Source organism: Suncus etruscus, chromosome 6, assembly GCF_024139225.1.
Source record: "Suncus etruscus isolate mSunEtr1 chromosome 6, mSunEtr1.pri.cur, whole genome shotgun sequence".
In the NCBI taxonomy this organism is placed as follows: domain Eukaryota; kingdom Metazoa; phylum Chordata; class Mammalia; order Eulipotyphla; family Soricidae; genus Suncus; species Suncus etruscus.
Genome location: NC_064853.1, coordinates 27,868,771 through 27,886,683, shown reverse-complemented (window position 1 = coordinate 27,886,683; position 17,913 = coordinate 27,868,771). Strand labels below are relative to the sequence as shown.

At 38.4% G+C, this 17,913-nt stretch overlaps 1 protein-coding gene across 8 annotated transcripts in view; it reads left to right on the top strand.

The window, feature by feature from the left end:
• ELAVL4 (ELAV like RNA binding protein 4) overlaps positions 1-14,935 on the top strand; it is a 99,298-nt gene extending 84,363 nt beyond the window's left edge. For 7 of the 8 annotated variants that reach the window (XM_049774865.1, XM_049774870.1, XM_049774868.1 and 4 more), the window contains exons 4-7: positions 4,944-5,097; positions 6,693-6,918; positions 8,853-8,891; positions 11,971-14,935. In XM_049774865.1, coding sequence (XP_049630822.1) covers positions 4,944-5,097; positions 6,693-6,918; positions 8,853-8,891; positions 11,971-12,340 — 789 coding nt within the window. In that variant the 3' untranslated portion in view covers positions 12,341-14,935. The remainder of the gene's footprint in view (positions 1-4,943; positions 5,098-6,692; positions 6,919-8,852; positions 8,892-11,970) is intronic. The other variant, XM_049774864.1, reaches the window with a different exon arrangement.
• The last annotated feature ends 2,978 nt before the right edge of the window (positions 14,936-17,913 follow it).

Sequence of the window (17,913 nt, the reverse complement as noted above, 5' to 3'; positions counted from 1 at the left end):
CATAGTGCCACACTCCTTTTATCTCTCATCTCCCACCTTCAGTGTTCTCTTCTGTCTGTGTTCTTATTACAGTATTTCTCTCTTAAAATTTTAGAACTGTCCTTGAGAAGTAGGCTGTATTATTTTTCTACATATATTGAGAGAAGATGATAATCTTGCTCTCTTTTTCTAGGGTTCTTTCCAAATGGAAACTCAGAAAGTAGTTGAGATCCTTCTGTGAGAAGGATTTGCTCCCCATTTTTGGATTACTTCACTCTCCAGACCCTGGGTCCTTGAAAGAGAGGCACTCTGAGCATAGGCCTTGCACACAGTAGGTTTTCAGGAAGGAGGAATGAATGAACTCTCATATTATAAAGGAGCTCCATTCAGAAAAAATTCCTTCTCCTTTTCTCTCATTGTCCCTCTTCTGATCTATCATAATTCCATATTGTGTCTTCCAAGTTTTTTTCATTTTCTATGCAATTTTGTATCACTTAAGATTCAAAGTATTGCTAGATGATTTGAGAAGCTAAGGTTTTTCACCATTCCAAACCCCAGTCAAGCCAACCCCCAACTGTTAACAGATAAGGGCACCTAAGGGTGAGGGAATGGACAACCTCCACCCAACTCTGATTCAGCTGCCCTGTTTGTGATGAATGGTCATGTCTGGGCCACTGCTTTGATAAAGACTGAGAGGCAAGGGACAGAACACTTAGCCTTGCATGTGTGAAGCCCTGGGTCCAGTTCCCAGCACTACAAAAGACAAAGGAATCACTGAAAGTAGCATTGTGAAGTCATTTTTGACAAGGGTAAGTAGTGATAAGACCTTACTGAGCAGAGGATAGTGTCTTTCTGATATCCTGGTAATATCTAGAGTTTTTTGGTAGAATTATTTATTCAATAGGGTCTTGATCTCCAGGCTGTCCCTCTAAAGACTACAGTCTCATAATATAATATTCACTAAGTATCTATTAGATCTAAGTGTCATTATTTCAACTCTACAATGACCTATCAGGAAGAACTTTTAACTCCTTTCTGTTGGTAAAGAAATTGAGACTTGGGGTTGGGAGATGGTGTAGCTCTTAGGGAACACCCAGAACTGACACCTTAATTACATGGTGACCTAAGGATTACCAATTACACCTGTGAAGGTTCCTGTGACTGCTTGGTGACCCAGATAATCCTCAACACTGCAGAGCAAAGTTGATATAGAATTATGGGGTGGGGGGAATTCTCCTGAGCACAATTTAGGAGCTCCCCAAAAAAAGAAACTGACTTATCAAGGTCACATTACTTGCTCAGAGTCATACAGCTAGTGCATGTTAAGAGAAGTCCCATTCAGGGATCCCTGGCTCCTGGTTGTGGTGCTATGCTTCCCACAGGCGTTGGCAGGGAAAAGGTTTAGAGGAACTTCAAGTCTCAGGACTGTCTAGATCCCCTGTGAGGCACTGTTTAATGGTCATCTGCCTCTGAGCCATCTTTACCCAGAGATGAAGGAGTGGGGGCCACACCAAGCTCTTTATGATCTTCAGTGTAAGATTACTGCCTTAAAATGCCAGTCTTGTCTTACAGAAATTCTTGGTGAAGCAGGATCCTGATGGTCTGAGGCACCAGGTTCTCTAACTGCATCCTAAGTTAAATACCTCAGCCATAGACTACTGGCTCAGCAGGATTAGAAAACCAGTTACTCCTGGCTCTATGCAGAAGCTGAAAGTTGGACATTTTAAAGATAAATCTCATAATAATAAAGGTCCAGGTACCTGCAGCCAGGAACTCAATTAGGTTTTAATTAATGCATTAAGAAAGTTGGAAAGTCTATACACTAGGATGAGCATTTAATATTGAAGATGGAAACTTTTTCTGTAATTTTTACCCACACTTCAACAAGTTTCCTGGTGAGGAAACTAAAAGAGCAGTAGATTTACGCTTCCAAAAGAAGAAAAAAATTAATCAGGGATTAGGCTTGGCTGAGAGGCTTGGTGGAGAATATCAAGGTACATTTTATTGGGAGCTATTGCTGCTCTGTGACTTGAGGTCTGTTTCTGTAGTTATCAAAGACATATTTGGGGAAGATTATTGTGGTTGAATCATTGACTTTTCATTACAGCTCCTTTTCCCCCAGCAGGTCTATCCCTGCTCTGGTTGCCCAAACAAATGGAATTGAGAGCATTGCTTCTTTTGTGTATTTATGGGGTGCCAAGCAGGTACTTAATCTTGACCTTTATTATCTCTGTTCTAAGAACAGAAGGCCATCATCAGACATCATATCCTGATTCCACCACATACTTTAATACCACCTGTCATTCCACCAGTTTTTCCACCTAAATTCTATCTCCTTCCTGGCTCCATTAATCTTTGGAGCTAGGAACAAGAGTCCTAAGCTGTGTCTAGTTGCACTTCTTCATCACACTGGAAGAACACACATAATGTGGCATCATGATAACATTTGTCTCTCCTGTGTACCTTCTCATTTTATCATTGTCCTCTTTGGACTTGGAGAGTCTTTAGATTAAGAACCTAAGCACAATTTTGTTCTTTACCCACAGTATACTGTGCCTGAGTCATAGTGGATACTCATGAAATTCTTGCTGAGAATCTCTAAGTGATATCTAATTTTAGAGCAAACTTCTTCCATTCCTTCCTACCACAGATATTGAAGCAAGCTCATGAATGCCATTTATTTATTAGGACCTGTGTTTGTCTATCCTTTTAGTAGATGTTGTGCATCTTTCAAGTACCAGGCTCTGTGCTAGAGCCAAGTTGAGTTAAATACACACATAGTTCATGATATCAGAGAGTTCAGAATATTGAATGGAGAGCAGGTGGAAAAAGGTGCCTTTTGAGTGCACTGAAGTTTGGAGAGGTTCTTAAGAAGGAAGTGAGATTTGGAAAATCTGTCTAACAAAGATATAGTATTTGAACTAATCCTTGAAGGGGAGTAAGATTTGGACCTGGAGAAATAAGTGGGAGGCTCTCACCATGAGCAAAAGCACAGAGGTAGAAAGGTGTGTTTTGAGGAATCCAAAGCCTTGTCATGGATAAGACAAGGGTAAGCCTCATAACCTTAGACATGTCACTGTGATATTTTTATTTTTCTTCACTCTGTTACCCTTTCATGCACCAAGCATATTTCTCCTAGATTCTAGTCTTGGGACTTTGTTCCTTAAAGAGCATTGGTCAGAGAGTGTTTTATGGATTAACGTCACAGTGATGTTATCCTGACTAAAAGAAGGAATCCTTTCCTGTCAATCTTGTCAGGAGCCTACAGAGGCTGCCCAGGACTTTCTAGAGAAGGTGAAAATGCTGCAGTTTTCTTTACTCCAATGACTGGAGGCAAATTAGTCACTCACACCATTCTCTATGTTGATTCAGCACCTATTTTAAATATCCATAAAGGGTCCTGGCATCCCTGTCTCAAAAAGGGATAGGAGGCAGGACAGAAAGCACTTGCTTTGCAAACAGTTGACCCAAGTTCGATCCCCAGCATCCTGAGCACCACCAGGAGTGATTGCTGAGCCGAGTTCTGGGAGTGATCAATCCCTGAGTACTCCAGGTATAGCCCCAAAACAAAAGCAAAAAACGGGAAGAAGAGAGGGCTTTGAGTAAGGGGAGTTGCACATTGACAATTTCTTGTCTAGGCCCATTCCTACATTCAAGGTCCACTTTACTGCTGGAGGTTTGGCTCTTAATGAAAAAGACCTATTTAGCATAAGTTTCTTTTGCATACATGCATTTCTGTGTTGCCTACACACCCACCCTACACACCCACCATTCCCGCCCTTTGATTTTCCGGGTTTTATGAATCAGTAATATAGATTAAATAAAACTCCTGGCTGGAAAATACGGAGGCATATAGGTCCCTTCCTGTCCAATGCTGTCAGATGTGCCCTGAAATAACTGTTTTCATCATCTATTCTGAGCCATAACCACCCCAGAAATAGCTTTAGCAGGAAAGTGCTTTTGTTAGACTAGCTGTAAATTATATTTCAAATGTCTGATGTTGTTTTCTTTAAAAAATAAATAAATAAGTAAATGAAAGTCTAAAATTAATGATTGCTGGGGTTTGCTTTGCTTATGTGTACTGCTACAGATTTGGCTTCTTGCAGATGGAATTTCAGATCTGTTTACACTTCTGTGTTAGCTTTTTGGGGGGGGAGAAGGGAGCATTTTAGAGAGCTGAGAGGACAAATTTATCAAGTCAAACTTATAGCCATCAGTGAGGCTCACTTTTCTCTCCCATGCTTTTATCTCCTCTCTTGTTTCTATCTCCTTTGTCCTGGTCTTGTTTATTGTGCTTTTATCTGCTCTATCTCCAAGTTTGAGGGCAACTGGTTCTTGCAGATGTTGTGACAAGGTCACATATTCAGTTTGTTCCACAGGCAGATGTTCATTCAGCCCCATCTCACCACTCTTTGTCATTCAGTGAGAGCAGACCTTGTGGGAACAGATTGAACAGCACAAAGGATGGGATGTTTAAAAAAATCTTGCAGAGATTTTTATCTCTTCTCTGTGTTCAGGAAAGGGGTGTGGATGGGAGGGTGGCAAGGAAAGAAATGTGCAGAGAGAATTTCATGAGGGGCTTTTTTTTGGTTTATTCAAAAATTATTATGTGTTGGATACAGTAAATCATCTGTACACCCACATCCAGGAGGTAAATCTTCAGAACTCCATGCGTGGGTAGTTCTGCATTTAACAGCTGCCATACAGTAACTGTTTTGTTCTCCACTTAGAGACCCTTGTCTGTGCATTTGTTTTAAGTTATTGTTAACTCCCTTTTGTGTTCCTCTATTGCTGTTCTCCTGGTTCTTGTTATTATTACAGGAGTAGCTAAAACTCTGAGCTACTGAGTGATTGAACAGACACCCTGAGTCAGGATAGATGGGTGCATCACCTTGGTTGTTGGCTCAGTCTCTCCTTGAGGGTGATTGCCTGTAATGGATGCAGCTCCTCTTGCCTTTTCCTAGGTCTCATATGCCCGTCCAAGCTCTGCCTCAATCAGGGATGCTAACCTCTACGTTAGCGGCCTTCCCAAAACCATGACCCAGAAGGAACTGGAGCAGCTTTTCTCACAATATGGCCGTATCATCACCTCGCGAATCCTGGTTGATCAAGTCACAGGTTAAGTGTTTCTTTGTCCTTTCTTTCCTTAGGGCTCAGTGTCACCAGTCAGTGTCCTGTATCCCTGAGGAACAGAGTGTTAATATTTACTTAAGGAAGAGGTTATGGATCAAACATAGGCAGATTTTTGTCTTCCGAGAAAGACTTCTTAGCAGTCAAATCCTCAAATGTAAAATGGGCCATCTTGGGAAGCAGGAGATCTGCATCATGGGAACTGTTCCAGCAGCGCTAAACTATTTGGCAAGGCTGTAAAGAAGAGTCAGGCATCAGGTTTATAGTGGGACTGTGTGACCTTCAAAATCAGCTCCAACCTAACCAAATAGCATTCTTTTGTAAGTGAAAAGAACCAATGCGTCTAGCTCTAGGTTCAGCGTAGCAATGTAGAGTTAGAGAACCTCAAACAGCTTCATTCACACATGATAAAACAAAGGTCCAGAATAGGAAATCTGATTTCGTTCTGGAGGGTAGTTATCAGAATCTGGTATTGCTGTATGTTGTTTGCAATGAGAAAGGGCAATCATGACCTCTTAGTAAGAAATGTAAAGAAGACCCAGTTGCATTTTTAATGAAAAATATTTTCACCTACTCCCAAATTGATTCCAATTTCAAACACCCTTTAAAAGCAGGTTAGCATGTGTTTATCATTTGACTCACACCACAAACCCTCACTGCCAGCTCTCCCACAGACTACACAGAAAGACCCTGGGATCTAGGGATGAAGGATACACAATACCCACCCTTTCAGGATTCTAATGTGATGAGTTCCTTGCAGGAGCTGTCCAGTGTATCATGAGAAGACAAGAAAAGGCACACTTTGCCTGCTGGGAAGGTGCCATTGAGGAGATGATTTTTGAATAAAACTTGGGGAGAATGCTTCTTCCCTGACAAGATAAAAAGCATCTAGGTGTATAGGGCATATTATGAGGGCTAAATTCAAGGGATATATTTTCCCTTGAAAATTAATTTTTTTCCATTCAAAAAATTATTTTCCCTGTTCAAATTAATACCTGGCAGTTTGGCAAGACTGACTTGAGGCTCAGTAGGGCAACTGGAGTTATATTACCAGGGACAGTAGATGCCATGCTAAGTCTGGACTTCATTTAACTTCAGTGGGGCCATGGAAGGGCTTTTGTGGGGTTTTGTGTCTCTCTCCTTTTTCAGAGAAGATGCAATGAGGAACAGGTACTGCATATAAGATAAGAAGTTGCAAAGGTCCACAAAAAGTATAGATGTTTTTAAAGAATGTGAGATGGTCAAAATTTGTTCTTCAAGTAGATCAGTTAGTTGCTAGATATAGATTGAACCTAGATGACCAGCAACTGAACTGTGGGTAGGCAGTGGTAGAAAGCAGGTGTGGCAAAAGTCAAGGGTAGAAGGGACAGATACCTCCACAGATGCCTAATTCTCTAGATGGAAGTCATCTCTCCCAAGCCATGATGGCAAACAAAAGAGAATGTGTTTGAATGAGTGAGAAACAACCCCACAGATGGGTTGACTCCCCAGAGAATGTCCATGAGACCCAACCTATCTTTTTCCAAAGACACATGCCAGCTTGGTTTAGTCATTCTTCATGAAGCTTCTTTATCTTTCTCCAGGAGTTTCCAGGGGAGTGGGATTCATCCGCTTTGATAAGAGGATTGAGGCTGAAGAAGCCATCAAAGGGCTGAATGGCCAGAAGCCTAGTGGTGCTACGGAACCTATTACTGTGAAGTTTGCCAACAACCCCAGCCAGAAGTCCAGCCAGGCCCTGCTCTCCCAGCTCTACCAATCCCCCAACCGGCGTTACCCCGGCCCACTTCACCACCAGGCTCAAAGGTTCAGGTAGGCAAGACCATAGGGAAAGTGGCCCCACTGCACAGGTACAGAGCTGGGCTAGGGCCAGGAAACTCCATATCCCTGAAGGATGGCCAAGGATAAGAACCTCCACCTCCAGGAATCACTGTGAAAAACTCTCCCCGAATGGCAGTTTCCATGCTTAGTAAACCAGCTGCTTGGACCAGATGTTCTCCCCAACCCCATTTTCAACTACCATGATGACTGTGTGGTTAAACTTCAGATTCTTTGTTTGAAACAAAATTTCTGCATCTAACCAAACAAATGGCTTGTTTCAGCAAAAGTTAAATCACAGATAACACAGTAGCTTAAAATTAAGGCTAATTCAGTGTCTCCTAATAAAGTCAAGTAGAACAAGGGCTGAGTCTTACCAAAAGGAGTGATTTGGGCTGTCTTCTTCTTTCTTCCATAGGTAACTCTTTGGGTTGGTTTTTAAATTTTTTGTGTGTGTTTTTTTTAGTGGGTAGGGACCTCCCCAGCAGTGTTCGGGACCATCAGGACTACTACAGCTATGGCTTTGGGGGTGGAGGGTTATGTGGTGCCTGGAACCAAACTTTGTACATACCAAGCATATACCCCACCCCTATCACTGGTTACTCTCTTTTATGTTAATTTGACTCCATTTATTAAGTCAGCAGACTCTGAAGACATAGGGAGGATGATTTTGTGCAAGCCTTGTTAGTGTTTCCTTCTGGTACCCAGTACTCCAGAAACTTCAGGTGCAACAGGGCATTCTCTTCTCCAAGGAGACATCTGAAATGCAGATTTCTCTCCTTAAAATTAGTCCAGCCTTGACTGGCCTCTATTGTGAAAAAGACAAGAATATTCTTACCCTACCTATAATAATTCTAAACAATCATCTTCCACACATGTCCCAATTTCCATTTAATGAAAGGGTTTTTCTCCTTTTCAAACATCACATAGGAAGACAGAAAGACCTTCTGTCATACCACAATAAGGAGAAAAAACACCCTTTTAGTGTCCTTCTGTGCCCCTGAATTTGAAATGGTTAATGATTTCAACAAGAGTCCAAGTCATCTAATTTTTATTTTGTGTGAGAGCACATGCAGTATTTATATAAAAAGCCTTTCCAGCAGGCTTCTAATGGCGGAAACTATGGTTACTACTGCCCCATGGTGTGAATAGTTTGTCCCCAAGTAAAGTAGTGAACATAAGAGAGATTGTAACATAATGGCTTTTTCCTGGGAGTTGCTTTCAGGTTGTAAATATTAAGATAATTTTTTTAATCTTAACCCCCAGTACTCTCCTCACCCCTGTCTCCTGTGTTGTATTACTCCTGTATAGTAATATTTACCTAATTTTAGCTAGATTGCAAAGGAAGATTTATTCTTATATTGGGGTGCACACATATACATGCATTCATAGTATTAATCTCTGGAACCAGAGACTTTCAAAAGTATAATTATAATTTTAAAAATGATCATGTAAGAAACCTCTCCTTTTTAACAACTTCACAGATAATGTAAGGTACAAATCCAGAGCTATGAAAATAGTTCAAAGGACAGTTCATGCTTTGCATGCTGGAGCCGAGGTTTGAATTCCAGCATCCTGTGGTCCCTTATCATTGCCAGGAGTGATCCTTCAAGTACCTTCAGACTGACCCAGAAAACAAAAACTGAAATTCACATAAATTTTCTGAGATGTGGTGGAAATGGTATTGCTTCAGACCTTGAAAGAAAAGATTCATTAGATACTGACTTTCAACTCTAGCATTGACCTGAACTTGAATTACTTGTAGTTGGAGGCAAAAAAGGGGGCAACTACCAGCAGATAGACTTTAAGCACTGGGGAAAGTTGTTGAGCTTTTCTTCTTTGAAAATGGAACATTCTTATTAATAGTTCCATTGAGCGATCTTGCCATCTGTGAGGCATTAACCCAGAGACCCTCCTTCTCTTTGCAGGCTGGACAATTTGCTTAATATGGCCTATGGCGTAAAGAGGTAATTAAAACTCCACAGATTGCCAGATGTCCGTGTTGGCACAGACTGGGGCTAGAATTTTTTTTTAATTCACTAACTTTACTTTTTTTTAAATTCTTCTTTTTTCTTCCACCAGCATGTCAAATTCTTAATTTTAATTTTGGACCTCAGTTGGTTTTGTTTCTTTTAGGGCACACAAAGTGTGTTTGTGTGTTTCACTTTTTTCTTTCATTTGCAGGTGGGCTTCTCCTATGGTTCAGGTGCCGCAGCTACCAAGCTCTTGATAATCTAGTCCTGAAATGCTCCCCTCAGGGGGAAGACTCCAACTCTTTGCCAGCTGATTTTGCAAACTTGCACAGCACTGCTTTGCATTAGCAATGCCAAGATTCAGTTAAGAGGGCATATTCCAGCAAATCAAAATTAGAACATTTTGCTAATCATGGTTGACAATCTTATGATGGTCAGTGGAAAATTTGATTTTGGACTATCAGCCCTGGCCAAATCATGAATAAATGCATGGATGACCTGATTCATGCCCCACCTCAGAGTGCTTTTCAAGGCGTAGTCTTAGAATGAAGTGTATCTGTGTGCACCTCAACCAGGGGTTTCTTTTGTTACAGGTTTTAACAGTTATTATAAATCCTTCCTTGATTATATTTGTATGTATGTTTTAAACTGATGTTTCTTTCATATGGAACCCTTTTGTGGGGTTGGAAGTTCAAATAGAGTATAAGCTTTCAAGGCTCTATTGCCATTATAAGGGTAATTCCAGACCTACTCAGAAAACAATCTCAGCAAGTTAAGTGCCTTGTGTCACTGTGTCCAAGAGATTCCCATATGTGCTTCTGGTAAGCTCCACTGAGCTGTTGGGGACATGGTATCTTCATCATCCTGCTCAGTAGAGCTGCACACTGTAATTCCCCCTCCTACAGTCAAGGGAAAGAGACATGGTCTATAATCGTGCACATCCTGCTCCCTATATGAGGCACTTCTTTCACCACTTTGCCAAGCCTGGTAAGTGCCCCAGCCCTGGAAACTGGCACACAGTGGAGGAAGGAATTAGATTTCAAACTTCACTTTGAGAGCATCAGCCTCTGAAAGCTTTCTCCAGGCCTCCAATGAGGGTAACTGGAAATTATCATCATGTATCTAATACATTGATTACCAGTTTTCTATAACTTTCCATCATCTTTGTCAGCGTGGTCTCATCTCTTTGCTCCTCTCTGACTTCAGTGAGGTAGAACTGAATGCTTATATATGTGGGTTCAGAAAGATATAAATGCAGTATGCATGCTGCCACTTCTAGTTCCCTGCCCAGATTATCACAACTTCTTGGCACAAGCAACTCCTTTCCTGTTAAGCTGAGAACTGAATCCAGAACCAGTGTGCTTTAGGTAGCTGTTACTAACAAGAGTTGATGACTCTTTGCTGGCCCTGAATATGGTTGTCTGCATATAAAGAAGCTGAAAAGGATTAAATTATGAAAGTAAAAATAAATTAAGAAGATAAATTTCAGAAATAATGCAAATAATAATTAGGCATTGATTTGCCCTTCTAGGAACCCATTCCATGTTGGTTTGGGCTTTATCTTGTTTTTGCTTTTAAGATATCAGAAAAACTTAACTCAATAATACCAAAAGTAATGTCTCTGGAATCAAGTTTCACCTACCTATAGCAGTCATTTTATTATCTATTTAGCTGGAAAACTATTCTTTCATTGGACTTTTAAATTTCTAGTAGTGGCTATATATTTTTAGACAATCTTAAATCATACGTTACTCCAATTTTTGCTTCCTCTCCTCTTAGTTCACCTTCAGAAAATTAGATAGATGATGATGATGATGATGATAGATAGATAGATAGATAGATAGACAGACAGACCACCAACCAAGTGAAAAATAAAATAATGATAAGTAAAAATGGTCCTATATAAGTTTGATATGAAACAATTGCTAACAAATACTGTTCTTTTATAAGTACTAATAATCTAGTTTATCACCTGATGCATTCATCATGAATCAGACTTGGATATATTTTACCAGACATGTGTAGAATCTGAATAGTTGGTTTTCTTTTCAAGATTACATGAAAACTAAGGTTTTAGAAACCTAATACAAAAGTAGTCGTATTTAAGCAAATAACAGTTTTCTGCCTTTCTAATGTGCAGTGATTCAAACTATAGAAATGCACAAACCACTTAAAATATTATTTCTGTGACACTTAGAAATGAATTCCAGATAGCATAGCATCAAGGATTGAAGCATTTTCTATTTAATTACCATGAATTACAAAGTTATAAATATACTTTCTGTTGAGATTCAGGTATACAATATTCCAACACCAATCTCTTTACTGGCTTCCAATAGCCTTCACCATTGTCACCAGTGTCCCTACCAACTCCAGCCTGCCTCTGTGGTAGGCACTTTTCTTCTCCACCATTGACCTTTATTATTATTGTGTGAGATTTTGGGAATTCTTTTGAATACATGCTGAGTGATATATGAACCACCCTCTGATTAAAAGACATGTATGTTCATTCTCACATATCTCCATTCTCAGTAATATCGAGATCTTGAAGACTATAAGCCAAGGGACTACAAAGATGGTAGACTTGAGCACTTCTAATGCCATCTCCTAATCTGCCTTAAAAAATCAAATTTCCCAAGCATTGACATGTACCAATGTTATGCACGTATTCAATCAATAAATACATATTGCGTGCTTTCTATGTGCCTATGTTGTGAGATTTTCATATGTGCTCCACTGAATAATAATGTCAAGTGTGAATAGAGAAATAATAGCTCTTCCATGAAGAGCTAGCTCACAGTCTTTTATGGGGTTAGGGTGGAATACCCTATGAAAACAACAGTCCTAAACTATAGAATAAAGTCTTGCTCTGGGAGTTCTTTGTGGTCCCTTTTCTTAACTCTTCTCTTGGCATATGTGTGCCACATGCCAGTTGAGCTAATCCTATCAGAAGAAATGCCAGAGACATTAGTTTTTGCATTTTGGTTTTTAAACCCTGAAGACTCCTGCAAACACTCATTCAGCCCTCTGCCCCATGTCTGTGTCTGTGCATCTGTGTGTCATCCATGGTCAGACTGATGTCTGGACCAGTCCCCCCTTCTGCTTGTCCTCCTAGGTTCTCCCCAATCACCATTGACGGCATGACAAGCCTTGTGGGAATGAACATACCTGGTCACACAGGAACAGGCTGGTGCATCTTTGTCTACAACCTATCCCCTGATTCTGATGAGAGTGTCCTCTGGCAGCTCTTCGGCCCCTTCGGTGCAGTGAACAATGTCAAGGTCATCCGCGACTTCAACACCAACAAGTGCAAGGGATTTGGTTTCGTCACCATGACCAACTATGATGAGGCGGCCATGGCCATCGCCAGCCTCAACGGGTACCGCCTGGGAGACCGAGTGTTGCAAGTTTCCTTTAAAACCAACAAAGCCCACAAGTCCTGAATTTCCCATCCTTACTTACTAAAAAATATATATAAATATATATGAACAAAACACACACGCACACACACGCACCCACGAGAGAGAAACAAACTTTTCAAGGCTTATATTCAACCATGGACTTTATAAGCCAGTGTTGCCTAAGTATTAAAACATTGGATTATCCTGAAGTGTACCAGGAAAGGATTTTATAATGCTTAGAAAAAAAGAAAAAAATACAAAAAAAATACCTTTGATGCATTGAATGTTCTTTCATAGCTGTCGTTGTTGAATATAATATACATAGATAGCAATGTGCAGGGATTTTTACCCAGCCAGCTAACTTTACTACCTTCCTTGAAGGTGGGTCTTTTTAAGATGACCATTCGCTCATTTGAAGAAGAAAAACAAAAAACAAAAAAAAATTAAAAAAAATTAAACAATTTTTACAATGTAATGGGATTCAAAGAAAGAAAAAAAGATTTTTCTTTTTTGTCAAAATGTTGATCCAATCAGATTGGTAAAAAACAAAAAAACAAAAAAAACCCACACAAATTAAAGAGGAATAATAAAAATTGCAAAAATAAAAAACTTTTGCAAATTTTTTTATTTTTCCTTTTTTCTTTTATATCATGTGAACTAAAAAGTCTTCTGTTAGGGGATGGGGGCCAGGGGGATACCTGATGACATTAACAATTTAATAACATTAACATTGTTGCCAAAGAGGTGGTCTCTTTGCTGAAAATGGGTTTCAAGAAAAATCTATTTTTATAAAATATAAAGAATTTTTACAAGAGAATCTGGATTTGAGAAAAAAATATTTTGACTGGCTAATTTAGGGGAAATTGACAACTTTGTCACGTTCATACTGCACTGGTAACTTTTTAGAGATCAAGATGTGTGTTTTAAACTGGATTCGTAGACTGTTTTTTGAAGGATGGGCTATAAACAGATGATCTTCATATCTTTTCATAGCATGTAATAATAATAAAAACAATTATTAATTACTAGGGGAAAGGAGTGTTCGTTCTACCCAGGGTACCACAGTTCCCCACAGTCAAAACCCAAAAGCAAGGAGATGAGTTGAAAGACAGTTTTTCTTTAAGTCATCAGTATGGGATGTCAGCAGAACAAAAATTAAAAAGATTAATTTTCCTTTTGATCTAAAACTTCCTTAGTTTGAGCAGTAGGTGCTATGAAATTATTTACATATCTTAGTATCATAGTTAAATGTAATGTGTTTAGGAGAGGAAAACAAAAGATACATTTGCTTTAAATTCATTAAGGAATTTTCAAAAATCACTTTGTAGCCCATGCTGATAGAATTGGGCTGTGTTGGTACATTTGAAACACTGTTTATGTTGCTTGAAACACTTATTTATTTAATTGCAGATGTGATGATGCCTATGGCCGAGATCAAATATAGCTAGATTGGCTAGACTACTTATTTGTTTACTTAAACTATGGGAAGAAGCATATTATTGTGTCATTATGTTGTGTGTGTATGTGTATATACAATATAAATATATATATAAAGTTATTTTTTCTTTGGGTTAATTTATTATAAGTTGTAACACTTGCCTAGTTTTGTTTGTATATGTCTTAAAATGTTTTCTTATGATATTTAAGTGACAGTTAAAAAGGTATCAAGGTAACTTGTGTAGAACTATTGTTTGATATATTGTCATGTTTGTTGTGAATATTTTTTCTTACTGCACAGTAGAAAAATAAAAACAACTGGGTCATTATTTTAATGTAATTCAGATTGGGGAAAAATACAGAGCTAAGGGAACAAAATGACTGAGGGAGCATTCTCCCACGTCCAGTGCACTGATCATTTTAGTATGTTTGTGCTTTGTATGGTTATATATTTAAAACAAAAAACAAAAAAATACAAGGGTTCACGCTCTTCCCTGGGTAATAGAAACAGTTACTCGCTATGCATAATCTAGTTGATAGTTAAATTTGCTATTGCTTTTCTTGTCTTGTTATATAAAATCTTTTCAATACAAGTTTAGTCTTAATGGTAATAAAACGTTATGGTTATTTATAACTTGTGCTTATTTTGTGCATTTTTTCCCATGCTGAACCCACTAAGTGCATGTAGACAGAACTGTTGTTTTCACACTGAAGAGACAAACTCTGTAGTAGTAGTCGTAGTGGTAGACAGCGAAAACCAAGGCTGCATCATAAACTCCTCCTTTAAATTTTTTTTCTGGTTTTTTTCCTCTTTTCAGTTTTGAAAAACAAAAACAAAAACAGATTTCAGTTCAGAGAACACTCGTTCAACATTCAGGGAAACCTTTTTACATCACCTGCTATGAATGAACGTAGTTTGCTGGCAAAGTTTTGATGCATTTGCTAAGCATTAGTGGGAAAGGCATGACAAAATCTCTTCTCTATAATGTGTTCACTCTTGGGGGAAAAAAAAAGGAAAAAAAATATTAGGACCAGGCAGTTGTATACTTTAGTTATAATGAATGACTCCATGTTAATCTTGCTAGTTTAGATGATTTCTGAGGGAAAGTATTGTAAATGTTTTTTTTTTCATAATCTTGTTGTGTTTGAATTATTTGTACTTTATCTGTCCAGACAATAAATGAAAGTGTGTAGAATGGATTTGAGCTTCCCCGATTTTTGAATATGTTCATTCAAACGTTTTTTTTCCTATAGCATCTTCAAATTTCCCCGATATTTTTATCATTAAGCCAACAAATAAAAAGAGTAAAATTCTGTTTTGCAACTTAGCCCTTTACCTCAAAGTCATTTCAGTCCTCAAAAGTCATTGCCCAAAAAGCTAAAAAAAAAAAAAAAAAGAAAAAGTCATTGCCCTAGTTCCTTGCTCCTAAATGTGCAGTCTCCACCCAGCACTCTCAGCATCATCTGGGAGCTTGTTAAAATGCAGACTCTCCTGAATGCAAATCTATATTTAACCAGACCCCCAGGTGAGTCACTGGCACCAAAGCTCGTGAGGAACACTGCCCTGGTTGGTCACAGGCCGGTACATTTCGCATTTTGTTGGGCATTCTGCTACACTTGTCTGTTACTCGCTTATAAGCATATCTTATCTGTGACTTGTTCAGAGGGAAGAAAGTCACCATTTGCAGCGCATCGAAGATGTGTCAGGCAGGCTGTGTGGTATCCTCTGTATTCTCTCACTTTGTCCTCCGGCAATCTGGGAGGAGGAGATTGTACTATCCTCATTTCACAGATGACATGACTGAGGCTCAGTGACATTTAGTCACTTGAAGCTGCTAGCAAGGTTTCTGTGGGAATTTGAATCTGATTCTGATTCTACTACACAGCATTCACCATTGATATTACAGAGCATGAGCAATATCAAGGAAACAAGCCATTTATATTGCAAGTGACAGCTAAATGAGTAAGGCCACCTTTTTAACGCTGGCTTTGCTTAGAGGTAGTACATATTTGACTTTTCTACTTTTGACTAGAGCTACCTTAAGTTTAGGGTGGGGAAGCAAAGGGACAAGGGGTACTGCCTGAGGTATGAATTCTTATTAAAATATGCCCTGAGCTTTACTGAATTTTATAGTGATTTCTTGGTAGGATCATTCATTGGAGTTATTATCTGTCTTTCATTTTAATTTTATCACTAATTGAAAATTTATAAGACCCCATAAAACACTTGAAGAAGAAAGGCCCTCTCTGAACTAATTAAAGGAATAGGGAAGTTATCCTCAATTTCTCTTTAACCTTTTATTATTATTATTATTATTATTATATTAAAATACCTCAATGATTGGATCATTAAATCCAAGCCAAAGAATGGTATTTAATTAACCAAGCTAAACTCCTGAGCCTGAACTTCCTATAACTGTACTTAAAAGTCCTTATTTTATTTTAAAGACAAACTCCTAGTTGCAATTTGGAAGAAAAACAGAATTCAAACTAAAAGTTGTCCAGGAATAATAGATTATCACAAATATGTACATAGATTCTCACATATTGCTGCCAAACCTCTCTAATTAGGGCTTACCAGTCACCCCTGCTCCTTACACATGTATTTTTAGTATACTGTAAACAAATGGGTCATTATTTTCAAATAGTGGACGGTAGTGAAATCCTTCCAGTTTATATAGCTCATTCCCCAGCTTCCAGTAGAGCCTTCAGCTATTTTAGAAGTAGCTGTAGGTATTTAAATGTCCTTATTAATTTTAAATATGTATATAAGTATTTTCTATAGACACTCTAGGCAACCATTCCCATCAGTACTACATGTCTGCCTAACAGCTAATAAACAATTCATCTTGCTGGGAGTGTGTCCTTAGATCTCCAGGAAAACATAGTGTCTGTATTTGTTTGTGGAAAAGATCTAACAAATCACAAGAATATGGACATTATCACATTTCTTTTAGGTCCTAGGTATATTATGTTTTGCTTGGATGATATACTGCATGCTGTAGAGGGCTGGTGGCATTTACTTAGTGTTGTTTCTGTCAAAGTGATGGGAAGAAGATACTGCAAAAACCACTTATGTCCATCCATAATCATTCCCACATCATCACCAGTGGCATCAAAATTACTTACAACTATTAATCAACTAATGCCTACACTCAGAAATTTTTCAACTTAGGTCCTATTCAAAATCTCTTATCAAGATCAAGAATTATTTTATCACTTATAAATAAAATCTTTAAATCCCAAGGACAATATTATAAAATATGTTTGAATACCATAGTCTTCTGGGGTCCACACTGAGTACCTTAATCTTGTCGAAATTCTGCACATAACCTATGCCTTATGCAATAGAAGATTCCATAAATTCCTAATTCTGGAATTGTTTAGCTCTTATTACCTGCAGACACTATGCATTTGTTCCTTACTGGACAAGCACATGTAAACATACAAGTAAAGCAATTGTACAATTGTATAGAAAAAATATATTTTTCTTTCACCTGCAAATTTGAAAATAGTACTTGACAAGACAGCATTTGTGAAAAGAGTGTGTTCTCTAAGTATAAGAATTGTTAAAATCTTAATTTAAGGCCATCCTGAAGGATCCCTTCCATAGCCTTATAAGAATCCCTGGAACACAGCTATATAATCTCTTTACACCCTTTACTGCCTTTGTTCTATCTGGATATGAGAATAATAAAATGAAATTACATTTTATTTCCATGAGCTAAAATCAGGTTTTAATATTGTCCAAAAATGATTTGTACCATTTCTTTATCTTATTAGCTTTTGGCATATTAGGTAATAAGATAATTTCTCATGGTACAGTATTTATGCAAGAATCATATTTCTTTCTGTGCAGATCACTTACAGAAGTGTCTGTTAACAGGAGAGAATGATGCATAATCGGCACTTAAGATTAAAATAGACCTGAGAACGTAAAAGTGTTCTTTCAATTAAAGGAATAGCATCCCTCAGTCTCTTTTTGTTTTTGTTCATATAGCACGATGAAAGTGGCTTAAAATCATCCAGCCCCAGGTTAATGATCAAAAGGCTGTCCTATACAAGTCTAACTTAATCTGCTAGTAGTTCAAATGCAAAATGAACTAGCCTGCCACTCCAGCATGCCATGTAATTATTTTAAACAGCTTCCAGCAAAGTTGGAAGGTTTAAGAAATAGT